General features: G+C 41.8%; 1 protein-coding gene and 1 pseudogene across 3 annotated transcripts in view; both read right to left on the reverse strand.

The window, feature by feature from the left end:
- LOC311232949 (phosphatidylinositol-binding clathrin assembly protein-like) overlaps positions 1 to 2,657 on the reverse strand; it is a 61,258-nt gene extending 58,601 nt beyond the window's left edge. For both annotated transcript variants that reach the window (XM_084319788.1, XM_084319787.1), the window contains exon 1: positions 1,857 to 2,657. In XM_084319788.1, the coding sequence (XP_084175914.1) occupies positions 1,857 to 1,989 (133 nt within the window). In that variant the 5' untranslated portion in view covers positions 1,990 to 2,657. The remainder of the gene's footprint in view (positions 1 to 1,856) is intronic.
- A 2,526-nt stretch (positions 2,658 to 5,183) lies between these two features.
- On the reverse strand, positions 5,184 to 15,801 carry LOC311233408 (ras-related protein Rab-38-like; annotated as a pseudogene). Its single transcript has 4 exons — positions 15,793 to 15,801; positions 15,578 to 15,704; positions 13,998 to 14,135; positions 5,184 to 5,348 (listed from the first exon to the last, which is right to left on the reverse strand). The product of its transcript is annotated as a ras-related protein Rab-38-like (transcript).
- Between the last annotated feature and the right edge of the window lie 307 nt (positions 15,802 to 16,108).

Raw genomic sequence — 16,108 nt, forward strand, 5'->3', positions numbered from 1 at the left:
AAGCTAGTTATTCAGCCCTGCAAATGGTGGTGGTTTACGGTACCATTCGATATGGGGAGGTTTGTAATAAATCAAATCAATCTTGATTAGGCTCCAGCGTTGAACTACAGGCAAGTAATCTAAAAGTCACAGTAAGGGGTTTTCCCAGAGTGAGATATGGATCATCATCATACAAACATGATTATCAACCACCTCTGGCGCACCGATGGGGTGTTTACTGACATGACTACCTTACAGGCAGAATCCCTGGCTGGTTAAATGACTGACTGGCTAACTGGTTGTCTGGTTAATTGGCTGTCTAGCTGTTTCTAGAAGACTGATTAGATGTCTGTACTTACTGACTGTATGTGTGACTCTCTCTCTCTCTCTCCCTCTCTCTCTCTCTCTCTCTCTCTCTCTCTCTCTCTCTCTCTCTCTCTCTCTCTCTCTCTCTCTCTCTCTCTCTCTCTCTCTCTCTCTCTCTCTCTCTTTCTCTGACTCGTGAATGCCTGTCTTTCTGACTGACGGGCAGCATCATTGATTTCCTGTGCTCTCTATTGATTGTGTCAAGTAATTATACTGAGGTAGAAAAGCCACCTACACTAATAATCACTAGTTAAACCTACATGGAGAACAATGAACTCTTGCATGCTTTCTTTCTTTCTATCTATCTATCTATCTATCTATCTATCTATCTATCTATCTATCTATCTATCTATCTATCTATCTATCTATCTATCTATCTATCTATCTATCTATCTATCTATCTATCTATCTATCTATCTATCTATCTATCTATGCATATATCTATCTATCTATCTATCTATCTATCTATCTATCTATCTATCTATCTATCTATCTATCTATCTATCTATCTATCTATCTATCTATCTATCTATCTATCTATCTATGCATCTATCTATCTATCTATCTATCTATCTATCTATCTATCTATCTATCTATCTATCTATCTATCTATCTATCTATCTATCTATCTATCTATCTATCTATCTATCTATCTATCTATCTATCTATCTCTATCTATGCATGCATATATATATATATATTATATATGCATCTATCTATCTCATTCGCTCATCATCAATGATTACTGCAGTTTCTTACTTCCACACAAATAATTGGGATCAATAATCTGTATTGACACATTGCCAATATAATGTTGCACCCATGATGCCTCATGTTACACTTAGCAGCCTAGTAGCTCTAGGCCCATACAGCCAGGTACAGATTCTGTAGTGGGGCCTCCAGCTCCTCAACAATGACAGTAGCTCTACTGAGTACTGACACATTCAAAGGGTGCTTTTGCAATGAATAAATAGGCCAGAAATAACAGATGTACATTATGCAAACGGTAACACCATCAGCAGAAAATGCACATTCTGTACACAAGTGTCGAGCCTCCTGTTGGGTGCTGTTCATAATGGATAGGCCTACACTGTATACGCTGCTGGCTGCAGTATGATTAGCCTACCTGAGTGGCCCATTTCCCCTGAATGACATGCACAGATTGCAGGCTATTTGTGTCCTTTAATAGCTTATAGAAAATAATATTAGCCTGCAATAATAAAATACTATTTGTATGACTGTCATTTGACCATATGCATGCTTCGCTGCGTCAATCATATACAATAGCATAGCTTATAAGTAATTGTGTTATTTGTTAGTTTGTTAATTCATGGGAACTACACAACCGACCAGGGATTACTGATATAGTAAATATGACAAATGCAATCCTGTGTGTCGCCTATTTCATTGTGGGGAATGCGCTTGTGTTGCCCCTATATAGGCCAATGTAGGTCTCTAAGCTACTGTACTAATAGACAGTGGATCACTGAGTGATGATTTGCTTAACCTACAGTCAAGGTGTTTCTTCTTGGGTCCGCTGACTTCGTGCGTCGTGGCCTTGCAGACGGCTTTGCTGATGGCAGACCCGGTCATGCTGTGCTGCGCGGCGGCGATCCGGTCCGTTAGAGACTGTCCCCCCGACATGATATTATTCCAAAAGGCAAGAAGGCGGAATCTGGAGAACCGGGAATCAAAATGTCTCAAGTGATCGGGAGGGTGCCCTCTATACCAAACAAACCGCCCGTCTGCCGAGAAGAACGAGAAGAATGTACACTGACGGCGCGATGAGAGAATTCATACGGCGGGCCAAATAAAATAGATCGGTTGTTGTTACATCCAACGATCCATTGAACCGTGTATTCAGTTGGAAGGCATTAGTATGATGATCCCGATCATAAAGATGCGAAGAAGAAAAAAATTCTAGATCACAGTCGTCCCGCACCAAAAGCAGCAGATAGAAGCACAGGAGGTCGCGGTGCTACAACACTGTACAGTAGCTGCACTGTATCCCTGAAAGAGCTGCGGGTGCGATGCCGCCGGCTTGCAGGGCGCCGATCAGGGATGCGCTTCTTTACCTAGAGAATGGACTCCGATCGACGATCATCGATAGAGACTAGACGGTCTTCACTCGGTGATTATTATAATGCGACATTAGGTGCACGATGATCAAATGCGATACAAAATAGCATTGTCCTATTTTTTTCTCCCTTCTTCCAAAATCCCCACCGATTATCTATGCGAAGGATCGACAGAAAATACCTCGTTGGTGATCCATAGGATCCTATAGCTGGCCTGTTATTATTATTTTTTGTTTTACCTACGGTCTTCTCATCTTCATAATAAAAAACGTTATTTTTTTTCCGTTAGGGCTGCCGATAGGCTAACACACTCAAACTTGTGTGTAAAATGGCAGTGCAGGAGTCAGGTGACTGTTCCTTGGGTCTGGGGAGGGCAGCATCTTAAAGCAGAACACTGCCAGGGCTCTCAAGGCAGGCAGCTGTTTCATGATTTATGTGGATGTCTGATATTAACTCTCTCTAATCGCTTCCTATCCAATGAAATACGGACACATGGGAAGGCAAATCCACGCACAACATCATGTATTGCAAGGTCATAGCGTCAACATGTACAGCGGTTTTAAGTTATTATCATATGATATTTTTATATGTACACGATATGCATGCACCTTCAGACTTTTGTCCCTTACAGAGTTATCATGCAATGTACAGTGCGGTTGCCCTATTGAAAGAAAAAAAAAAGGATTTGTGAAAACACCGCAAAGCAATTTTATTTTAATTAAACATGCAGCAAAATGATTCATTATTTTCAATAGGGGAAATGCAATACCTTTGGAAAATGCAGATGTTTTCTCAGGATTCTAGAACTCTATAGCTTTCAATGACGTTACATCAACATTAGAATTAAATACAATTATAATCGAATCGTATACAAACCATATACACACTTAAATCGGTTAGTAATAACACCTGCATAACATTTTAGCATAGGTGGTCCCAGTTGGAATATCATATATGTTATACTATATCTCAATCATATTCAGAAACAAAGCAAAATGACTTGATTTGACACATCATGTTAGATGAATGAATGAATGAAAACTTTATTTAACAGATTGCAGAATGGGTACAATACAGTACGGCTCAATACACACAATTGTTAAGGGGATGCAGACCAGAGAAAGACGTTTGTCTTGTTTACATCAGGGTCCCCCATTTTCAATTCATAGTGACATTTATGACATACACAACACATGACATCATGACATTTATGGCATAGGGACATACATGACATACAGGTATAGTACTGTTACATTTGTGACATATATGATATGCAAATATACAGTACTGTTACCCATAGATCCTGACAGAGAGTATGTGATGGGGAGGAGACTGTACATTAGGAGGGGGTGGGTGGGTGGGAGAGAAATATACATACGGTGGGGAGAGAATATACATACGGTGGGGAGGAGACTGTACATTAGGAGGGGGTGGGTGGGTGGGAGAGAAATATACATACGGTGGGGAGAGAATATACATATGGCTGGATAGTAGGCCTTTTCTTGTTTTGTAATCATACCAGATAGTTAGGACAGTAGAGCTTTTCTGATGCAACTGTAATGAAAGTCAATGGTACTGAAAACCATTATTCTGAAAAAACACATGCAGCATCTTCAAACCAGTTGAAAACGAAATCTGTTTCACAGCATACTTTTAAGTGCATAAGGAAATAATGTGTGTGTGAGAGAAATGGTCTTAGGCCCCATTCCAAAATGCTAACAATGTCTTTTTCCGACATCTCAACAACCAAAGCGCCGATGCAAGCTGTTTTAGGACGGAATGACAGGAACCCAAAGGATGCAGTTTAGCAAAGCACAGTCTGCTCTTATAGGCATAGGGATATTGTACGACTTAGGTTTTGGCACATGAAAACACATTTGGAACAAGGCAACACCATCAGGAAGAAGAAAAATGGTAGTCAAAAACACATGTAATTAAAATCCCTATGACATCAACCCCCCCCCCCCCCCCCCCCCCCCCCAAATAAACTAGGTTCCTACTCAACCTATAGTCTATGTGACACAAGGGATATTTTCATCATTCCTTGGTATTAGTACATGTCTCAGCTCACTTTGGCTAGTGGCTGTAAATAGATCATGTGCAACCAAGGAAGGAGCGACCGTGTGGCAGCTTGGAAAAGACAGATGAGAGGAGCAAACAGACCACACCGGGGCGCGTGGTCACGGGTTAGCAACAACAGGGGCGTAGTATCTAACTTAGGCTTAGCTAAGCATTTTGGAGGAAGCTATGAAAAAACACAGAGGTAAGAATGCCAAACGACTCAGCGAAAAACAAGGGGGCAAAAGAGGAAAGAGGGGAAATTGGGGGATGTTATCTGACAATGAAATAAATTGGTTTGGAGGTCATGAAAAAAAAAGACTTAGAATTACAATGAAAGAAGTCTAGACGACAACAAGAGAACATTTAGTGAAGGAGTTTTGGAAGCGGCACAAAGGAAGGCCTCAGAAAATGGGAAAGAGAGTGTCAATGTTATTATAAATTGGTCAGTTTATAATAACGAGGACCATTGAGAACCGTAGGGACAAAAAGAAAGAAAGTGCCATGCAGGACAATTTTCTTCAAGGATACAATTTGCGAGCGCCAGTCTGTGAGTGTCGAAGCAGGAGCTAGGCAATCATCTAGAGAAGATAAATACACAAGTGATATCCTCTACGACGTGTCAGAGGTAGTGCCAGAGCACAAACATGTCATTTTATTTTGAATAGCATGACAATATGCTTGAACTTGGGTGTCTGGGAGTCAGGATTTGGCACATGACCTGCAGCTGAGGCGGTCCTTGGTAATGTTTCCGTATCCTGACAGGACCAGGGTGCCAGGCTCGCCCTCCACCGCTGCTGGAGTGTCCTCATTGGCTAGAATGTGTTCCACCAAGCATCTGGCTGCCTCCTCTATGTTTGTGTTCTCCTGAGGGAGGGAAAGGAAGAAAATGAAGTGAGAGAAGATAGAGATCTGTTAGATTTAAGTCCGGCAGACACCATTCTAAAAGATCGCTATTGTATTTGACCTGTATGACGGCAGGATTGTTTAGGCATAAAAAAATATATTGTTTGTTTCCTGTTGGTTGTCAGTTAAGGCCATGGGTAGGTAGGGAATTTATTTTATTTAATTTTTTATTTTATTCTTCCCCACGGCGACTATGGATAGGGAATCTTTATTTAATTAAAATGTTCACAACAACATGGATGCATGTACTCTGCCAGCATGTTTAATATTCATAATACTAAAGGTTTGACTAAGATTTTTATGAAACTTTATTGTAATATATATTTTTTTAAACTCATAAAATAAATTGGGTCGCACCTAAATTGGCAGGGTCGGTCGGCAACCGGAAACAAACCATTTTTTCTTTTAGGCCTTACATTGTTTGAAATGTTTGTTTTCTCAGTGCATGATGTTAAGTCAATCGCATTACGTTCCAATACTGCATGCTGTTGAGTGTTGTGAAAAGTTACATTTGATTCGTTTTCAGGCTTCCTCTATGGTATTTTCCTATTCAGCTGCAGAAGCTTTCCTTACCTGGACATTTAATATCACACTTATCAATCTCCGGGTGACCTAACATTAAGAGGTAGGTACCGGTAAATACTATTTCTAGGATTTCATAGTCTTCTGCATGATTTACATGTGTTTGTTTTGTCGTAAAGTTGTAGATTGTGAACAAACGTAAAAAATAGTTGTTTTCCCCCAAAAAGAGGCGCAGTAAATTGCTGATGATGTGATGCTGGTCTAATGGGTTTGAAGGTAAGTGTTGTCAACATTTGACAACCGATTCCCTTGCTATTCCTATTTCCTTGTTTATTACAAACAGTATTCAAGGTGGACACAGTGTGTTGTTTTTGGTGTCTAATATTCTGTTACATTGTAATAAGTGTTTTACTATGTGACCTCTACAGCATATTCCCATGATAGAGAGTTAATGCCATATAGACTCTTGTGCCACATCGCATTCCAACACTGAGATATTTAATTAGGAAACATTTTGTGCTGATTAAATTCCCTATTTCAATGTTCTGTTGCTATGTAAACAGAATGCCTCGTGGAGGGGAATGAATGGGTTAAGAGCAGAGCTCAATCGCAATTGCATGTGTGTGTGTGTGTGTTTGTATTCCTCTGTGTGTGTGTCGTTGTGTCGTTGCATGCCGAATAAAGACCTCTCTCTAAAGAGGTCCTGCATTATTATTATTATTATTATTATTATTATTATTATTATTATTATTATTATTATTATTATTATTATTATTATTATTATTATTATTATTATTATTATGAATAACAATTTGACTATTTTTAGCTCTTGCAATGGCTAGGTGGTGAGACAAGTAAGACCAGACTTATATATGATGTTGTTTATCAACTGATTTCACCAACTGAATCCATACAACTGAAATGAGGAATTGTCATAAATTAATTTATGAAGGCACTCAACACAGCTCTTCAATGAGAGTCAATGGCATCCCCCTTTCATGCGACTGCGATATGCGTTCTGATCAGTGATGCCACAGATTACTTGTAAAAATTATCTGATTACTTATTACTGATTACTCCTTTAAAAAGTAATCTAGTTACTTTACTGATTACTTGATTATCTTTAGTTACTTTGAAAGTAACTAGGTTACGAAGTCGTCCCGCCTGCTGCTGCCACAACATACGTTTCTTTTTTAAATAATGCTTTATTGAAAGTGCATAATGTCATAAATCAAATCAATCAGCTATAAACGTAAACATGTGTGTGTGGCTGTGTGAGTGCGTGCGTGAGCGCACGTCCCATCTCCGGTCTAGCTGACTGTACCCCCTGGCTCTCTTATCATTAGCATTATGAGATAGTAACTAAATAGTAACGCACAGCCACTTGGAAAAGTAACTGTAATCAGATTACTGGCTTGTAAAAAGTAATAAGTTAGATTACTAGTTACTGAAAAAAGTAATCAGATTAGAGTAACTAGTTACTTAGTAAACTAGTTACTGGGCATCACTGGTTCTGATTACTCTGTAATGTGATCATGAAATAGGACGATAGGCTTCCAGTGCATCTGAAATTGTATCTTAATCATCACAATTACATTCAACAAAGATCCCATGCTAACCCTGTGAGATGCCATTCATGCTGAAGATTTAATAGTGTTATATTAACTCATAATTATTCTACTAGGCATGCTGCTGGAGGCTGTTTCACTTTGCTAAAATTCAAGTCTACATCGTTTCAATGTACAGTGATATACAGAGCAAGATTATTATTATTTTCCGCATTTGAATGTTCTGCTGAAGTTTTTCCGCAGGTGTTTAAGTGTTTGCTGTGATGTCATCACTGGGGAGTAAAGTTACGTGGGCTATCTATGTTAAATTATATTGATCTATTAATTAGATCATGATGGATTAAGTCGGAGCCTGTCTATTTGCTTTGTCTAATTGCAGTGTCTTTGTTTTGTTTAAAGGAACACTCCAACATTTTGGGAAATTCGCTTATTTGCCATCTACCCTGGAGTTAGACAAAAAGATACATACCCTTTTCTTCTCTGTGCATGCAGTAGGAGTAGGAAGACATGCACCGTTAGCCTAGCTTAGCGTCAGTCACTGGAAGTAGGTTCCTCCATTAGCCTAGATCCCAACGTCTTCCTACTCCTACTGCATGCACAGAGAAGAAAAAGGTATGCATCTTCTTGTCTAACTCCAGGGTAGATGCAAATAAGCTAATTTCCCAAAATGTTGGAGTGTTCCTTTAAGTGTGTTATTTCTTTTAATACATTTTTGTATGTGTTTTGTATATTCTTTGTGTTGTCACCATGTAAATGATTGGACCCCAGGGAGAATAGCTGCTGCTATGCTAAAGTTAATGGGGATCTTAATGAAACAAATAAACAAACTCATATCGAGGCAAGACTAGCACAGGATGCCTGTATCAGTTCCGCAACCGTTTCCATTTCCGGGGTAGGCCTGATTGGCCGAGACGGCCACGTGACGCGCGTGGCACGCCCCCGCGGCAGCCGCGGCAAGCGCGCTACTGCTGGAGTTCACTTGGCCTTTCACATCGCTGCCGTTGGCGAAAGCAGGAGGCGAGAGCGTAGATTTTGCTGTGTATCATTTAATCATTTATCATTTAACATTTGAAAGGCATACATTGTTGTCATACAGAAGTACAGAATACTTTTATCCAAAATGCTTCTTACTGTTACACTGTTAGAGACTGTGCTAGACAAATGAATGACTAATTCGGTCAGAAATAACGTAACTAATAACGTTAGTAAGCACTGCTTATATGCTTATTATGTCTGCGGGGTACAGTAAACGTTTCTCCCGGTACATTCTGAAGAGCACACCGCTGTATGTTGGAGAACCAGCGGTCTTCCGCTCCTCCTCACTCGAGTGAGAGCAAAATGTACCGGGAGAAACGTTTACTGTACCCCGCAGACATAATAAGCATATAAGCAGTGTCTCACTCGAGTGAGGAGGAGCGGAAGACCGCTGGTTCTCCAACATACAGCGGTGTGCTCTTCAGAATGTACCGGGAGAAACGTTTACCTACCCCGCAGACATAATAAGCATATAAGCAGTGCTTACTAACGTTATTAGTTACGTTATTTCTGACCGAATTAGTCATTCATTTGTCTAGCACAGTCTCTAACAGTGTAACAGTAAGAAGCATTTTGGATAAAAGTATTCTGTACTTCTGTATGACAACAATGTATGCCTTTCAAATGTTAAATGATAAATGATTAAATGATACACAGCGAAATCTACGCTCTCGCCTCCTGCTTTCGCCAACGGCAGCGATGTGAAAGGCGAAGTGAACTCCAGCAGTAGCACGCTTGCCGCGGCTGCCGCGGGGGCGTGCCACGCGCGTCACGTGGCCGTCTCGGCCAATCAGGCCTACCCCGGAAATGGAAACGGTTGCGGAACTGATACAGGCGCACAGGACCCCCATGTCAAAAAGACTAGTTTTACATTCACTTCAGGGCTATTAGATGAAGTCAGGAGGATGTCACACACTATTACAAAATACTCAATAATTCTTCTTATCTTCATCCATTTGACCTGTCAGCTAAGTGGGTCAGCCTATATTTGCTCCACAAGTACTGTATGACCTCTGCTTAACACCCTAGTGCGTAACTCATTAGAAAGCCAGTGAGGTTTAGACTGAGATGAGAAAATCCAGCATCCTGTGACTATTTCACACCACCCTGTGTAGACATTCCAATAGTAGTCTGCACAAGCAAAGTGAACCCTTATATATCTTAAAGGGATTACCGCCCATTTTAGGAAGCTTATTTGACTTGAACTAGGAGGTAATTTCGAGGTAGCATTAGATACCGCTCTCAAAACCGCTCTCAAAGAGCACCTACGGGAGGCTGCAATTCGAAACTGGCCCCCGTAATTGTCTGAATCGCCCTCCCACCCACCCACCCCCTCCTAATGTACAGTTCCCTCCCCCTCGTATGTATATATTTACTGTTAGGATCTCTGTTTAACAGTACTGCATATCTGTATGTCATGTATGTCATAAATGTCATGATTAGTTTAGATTAGATGATTAGATTAGATTTTTATATCTGTATATTGTGTATGTCATAAATGTCATTATGAATTGAAAATGGGGGACCCTGATGTAAACAAGACGAAAGTCTTTCTCTGGTCTGCATCCCCTTAACAATTGTGTGTATTGAGCTGTACTGTACTGTACCAATTCTGCAATCAATCAATCAATCAATCAATCAATCAATCAATCAATCAATCAATCAATCAATACTGGAATTAGAAAAGCATTTCTTAGCAGTGCTATTGGAAATGACTTGGGTTTTAAAACATATCTGGTTTAAAGAAAGCCCCATTAACACATACTAGCACAGAGGACCCATCAGAAACAGGCCTAACAGGCCACTTAGGCCATGGTTACACTGGGGGAAAACAGCAACGTTGTATTTTCGAATGATTACGTTTGCATGTCCAAGTTAACCTGTTAATCTGTAGACTGTTTTCGCCTAAAAGGTACATGTCTAAGTAAATGGAAGATTGCTCCACTTCTGCAAGGTCAATTTGCATGTTCTTGGTATCTAGGAACATCTAGGGACCTGGGGGTATGTATTTCCAGTGTCAGAAATATTGTGTCTGTTACTAGGCTGAGTAAATTGTAATGAATAAATTAATTATGATTAATTATGATTTATGATTTTGATGATGATGATCAAAAATTGATACGGGCACGAGAAAATGCTCACTGAGCTCATTCACCACCTTATTGAGATCATGTGTACAAAAAATCTAAGCAAATGAACCGCGGGAAGATGATTAAACAGAAGGATTTGTAGATACAGTAATTAATGATAATCGACTTTAATTATAAATTCATATTTGACCTTGAACTTGACCTTGACCTTATTATAGCCAAATCATTGCCCTTTCAGGTGACAAAATCCGTTCAGCGGTTCTCGAGTTACATGCCGATATGTGAGGCGTGCCCCAAAGTACGCAAAAGTACACATTACCACCCCGACTCCCGGGGCTCTAGCTCCGTCAATCATTTGGCGATCTCGAAAATCTTTGCACAGGGTTGTAGCCAATGAGTGTGGCTTTCCAATGATACCCCATGATATGATAATTGGGGATCTAATACGGTCTCTATTGATCGATTTATGATAAAGAAAAGCAGGGTCCCTTAAGGCTTAAGGAAACGCCGTATTTGGCAGGAAATCGCGTTTTCCTAGCGGCAACGCTGAAAGGGTGTTTTCGTTTTGGAAACTCGCCGACAACAGTGCCATGTAATTTGCGCGAGCCGGATACGGAGCCGTTCTTGCCCAGCGCCCATGCGCAGTAGACAGCGACGCCAAATTCTCCCCTGGCTGGACCTCGACTCCGTCCATTAGTCCAAACATCAGAACTATTTCTGGGAGTCACTTGCAATATCGCGCTATAATTAATATAATTAGCTGTCTCCCGACACCAACCGGCCATATGGGGAGGCTATACAGGATATCAGCTGCGTCCTCCTCAGATTGCCTGTAGCTGCGGCTAAACTAAGCTCATGTGTTGTCAAGTTATTGTTATAAGGAACCCAGTCCAAACTACAACAGTCTGCATCCCCTTAACAATTGTTTGTATTGAGCCGTATTGTATTGTACCCATTCTGCAATCTGTTAAATAACGTTTTCATCCAATCCTTCTACTAGCATTAACGTTAGGTTAGTGTACGATAGCCACAATGCTATACTATTATAATGGCATATCCCTAAGGCGGTTAGGTGGCCGAGCTGAGATTGCGTTCGTCACCAACCCCGGAGCTGGATTCGAACAGGCGAATCCAGCTCACAACTCCGGGGTTGTCACCAGCTTGGCTGGCCGTCTGCACTAATACAATTGGCTGTATTAGAGGGTGGGAGAAGCTGGCGGGGTGGGTCCGGGTCGTTGTAAACAGCGACTCCTACAGTTCGGTCGGGGCGCCTGCTAAGCGCGGATAGGACTTGAGGGGGATAGTGTGATCCTCCCACACGCTACGCCCTCTCGATGAGAATCCGCGCTGCCAGGTGAAAAGAAGCGGTGATTGGCTGGACGTGTGTCGGAGGAAGCACGTGGTAGCCTCCACTCTCCCAGATGATCTGACTGTGGGGGGTAAGTGCGCAGCGACCAGGAGGGGACTGGGAATTGGCATACGACTAACATTGGGATGGGAGAAAATCGGAGGAAAATGGAGGGGGAAAAAGACCAATAAAAAAAAAATAATAATGGCATATCCCAATCACGTTAGCACGTAAGCTAACAAAATCGGCGATCTTTTTGTGAGACTAAACTCTCCGCTCTTGGTGGTAAATTGTGTTGATGTTGGTAGAACACAGTGAATGTATCCGTTTTTGTTTATTGCACTTTGTTTCTGGCTGAAAAATAAATGCTATGCTGCTAAATGGCTCACGCGAGATATTTAAAGATGGTGGCTTTGTTATTTTTGAACAGGAAGTGTAGTGACGCGTTCAACCTTTCTGATTGGTTGAAAATGGCCTTCATGTTTGAACTACATCGCCACCTACTGCTTTGGCATTGTACTACATGTATATGTGACGGATCATACTGGGTCTGCGTTGTGTTTGATGTTAAATGAGAATGTCCCGAGGGGGAGTCGAACAGGGGGCTCCCGCGTCCGACGACACAGGCCGCTGCACTAAGAAGTGAATTCACTCCTAACTACCGTACCTATGCGTCTGTTAACCCTGTTATGGGGAAGTGAGTTTAATTTACCAGCCCGCACTGCCACAGTCACTCGTCAACACACCTGTTTCCGTGACTGTGGACATACCCACGGGCTTCCCCGTTACACTCACCTCCCTAAACTCACGCCCCTCAGGACATCCGGGTCACTGCACCACTGTGACGGATCATATTGGTCTGCGTTGTGTTTGATGTTAAATGAGAATGTCCCGAGGGGGAGTCGAACAGGGGGCTCCCGCGTCCGCGGGCGACGACACAGGCCGCTGCACTAAGAAGTGAATTCACTCCTAACTACCGTACCTATGCGTCTGTTAACCCTGTTATGAGGAAGTGAGTTTAACTTACCAGACCGCACTGCCACAGTCACTCGTCAACACACCTGTTTCCGTGACTGTGGACATACCCACGGGCTTCCCCGTTACACTCACCTCCCTAAACTCACGCCCCTCAGGACATCCGGGTCACTGCACCACTGTGACGGATCATATTGGTCTGCGTTGTGTTTGATGTTAAATGAGAATCTCCCGAGGGGGAGTCGAACAGGGGGCTCCCGCGTCCGCGGGCGACGACACAGGCCGCTGCACTAAGAAGTGAATTCACTCCTAACTACCGTACCTATGCGTCTGTTAACCCTGTTATGGGGAAGTGAGTTTAATTTACCAGCCCGCACTACCACAGTCACTCGTCAACACACCTGTTTCCGTGACTGTGAACATACCCACGGGCTTCCCCGTTACATATATACATCACTCTGTGCTCACGAGACAAAATGACGTCTAACTTGCCTGCCAATACGTAGCGTTCTGAAAAACGAAACTGAAACGAATAGTTTTGGCTATAATGTACCGCAGCCTTAGTTTAACCATGTCAAAGAGATTCACTCCTAGGAACTCCTACCATCCCCTGTCTCTTTCTCTATACATACATATTTCCCTTTGACTTCTCCTTATCCATAAGGCAGCAGCAGTATACTACAAGGCTGTCTTGCTTCTCACCTCTCCTCAGCTGAAATTGTTAAATAACTTTCTTTCTCTCTACAGATGCACACATAAACATGATGAACAAGATATTGGAGGCCCAAGGTTATTGAGGACTATGCAATTGGTTGGAGCATCAACTATTCACACAGATATAGACTGTTAGACATCCATGTGATTGTTGCCAACTAGGCTGTCATTGGTTAGGCTGTTTATTGTTTAATTATTTTGGAGAGCTGAACAGGAAGTTTTACTGTCATCACCTCTCTCTCTCTCTCTCTCTCTCTCTCTCTCTCTCTCTCTCTCTCTCTCTCTCTCTCTCTCTCTCTCTCTCTCTCTCTCTCTCTCTCTCTCTCACTCACATACACACGCACATGTGCACACACACTTTGGCTGAGGTTTGGAACCAGCCGACAAAGCCATTGTCCTTGCAGAAGGAGTCCAGTCTGGGCTGCTGGACATCCACCTGGTCTGACTTGTTGGCCAACAGCACAACTGGGACCAGTTTCCCATGGTTCAAATTCACCTGAAGTGGTGAAAGGGTAAAAGAGATAATACAAGCCAGGGTTATGATTGCTATTATAAACATGTCACTGTGTCCCTTTTCTTCAGGTTTTTTCCCCTCTGACTGAAATGTCACTTTGCCGTGAACAGTTTATTTTCTGAAAGGTCAGGTAGTACAATACAATACAAATATTAAAGCGATACTGTGTAATTGTGGTGTCTGCTGGCTGAGAGCCGTACTGCCTTGGTGCTTACAATACATTCCCCATGAACGTCTTTACTCTGTCGCTTCTGTGTGCTTTCCTTTTGTGCTTGCAGACTTTCTGCAGAGCAAATTCTTGGTTTCTCTGTGGTCAGGGTGGCTAGCTCATTCATTCTAGGCATACTGTGCATCTGGTATCGCAAGAAGGCAGACTAAGCTGGGCGCACCAGACCATTTGAGGTTAGAGTAAGGAAAGTGAGTGGTGTGTTGGAGTGCCGGTGGTCGCAATTTGTTCTGGACACACACCCCAGAACTTAATCAATTAATAGAAAGGTTACACATTATTACTTTAAAGGGAGACTCCATCAACAAATTCACTGTGTTGTAAAAATTCACTTAATTTGAGAGTTATTGGGTTAAAGATTTGGAACGTGTGATGTCACATATTCCAGAAAGGGTTAAATATGGCTCAGTGAACTGATGAAAATTTGTATTGAGTTTCGAGTATGCCTAGTTTTGGGATATGTGAGATTATGAGAATAATAAATCAGCTTTATTTTTTGGGGTGGAGTGTTCGTTTAAGTCAAATTAGTTTGCACTAATGCCTTTTCAATTCATTATTAGTCATTAGTCAGCCATTAATTCGTTTTGTACTGTGGTTCGGCAAAAGATTGTTCAGAGTATATATCTGCTTAGAAAACGAAAATGTCTAATTAAATTGTTTTATTTCTCCACGTGGTAAATACACAGGTCACAACATGTTTACAGGAACGTTTTGGAGTTGTATTTTGAATGTATTTGGAGTGAGTGAGTGGACTGTTGGGAACTAGGCTACCCTGGCACACCTACTTCCAGTGAATGACGCTAAGCTAGGCTAACGGTGTGGGCGTTCCTGACGCCTAATGCTTTCACAGAGACGAAAAATGTACAGGTATGTATCTTCTTGTCTAACTCCAGGGTAGATGGCAAATAAGCTCATTTCCCCAAAAGTTGGCCTGTTTCTTTAAGAATGCAGACGATTTTGGGGGAAAAATGTATACTGTAGTACAGTAGTGATATCACGTGTAAAACTAAAGGTTGTCATGCCAGGACCATGACGAGCCAAAATGTCTTCCTGGCCAGGGAAGCTTCCTTTTTGGCTAACAAGTAGTGACTCTGGCCTGTTTTAGAAGCATTCACCAGAAGTGGGCTAACACTATAGGATTTTAACCTCCTGCAGGAATATAATAGTTGTGGACAAGACCACAGAGCCATTCTCTGACCTTGGTGTCCAGGTCATCTTTGCACTTCAGCACAGTGTCAAACGTGGAGGCCCTCGTCACGTCGTACACCACTAGTGCCCCCCACTGCCTCTCAATAACACACACGGGTCATGTTCCCATGCAGCTCCTGGCTTGAGAGAGAAGAGAGAGATGGATCATCCAAAACATACACGTACACAAGGCCATAAAAGTACACAAGGGTAAACATGTCGTACCTTGTGCATGAGCAGTCACCATTTGGAATGATCAGTGACAAATATGTCACATGCTTATTATATTGATTATGTAGTATACTGTAGCTGTGTTGGTCTTCTCTGGCTATATGAACCAATTTTGGTGTTGATAAAAAAAATGCCTCAGGGGAAAATCTGGCTTTCAAGAAATGCAAAAATGCTGAAAATCGAATATGGTTTACATAGATCATTCGAGAGGCATATTCCTAGTGCAGGAAATATGGATATGTGCACCAACACTCATGTTGTAGTTTTTTGTAGTAATTGTAGTGCTCCCATTAGGCCAATCTAGATAATT

This window comes from Notolepis coatsorum (assembly GCF_963971535.1).
Source record: "Notolepis coatsorum genome assembly, chromosome: 8".
NCBI lineage: Eukaryota > Metazoa > Chordata > Actinopteri > Aulopiformes > Paralepididae > Notolepis > Notolepis coatsorum.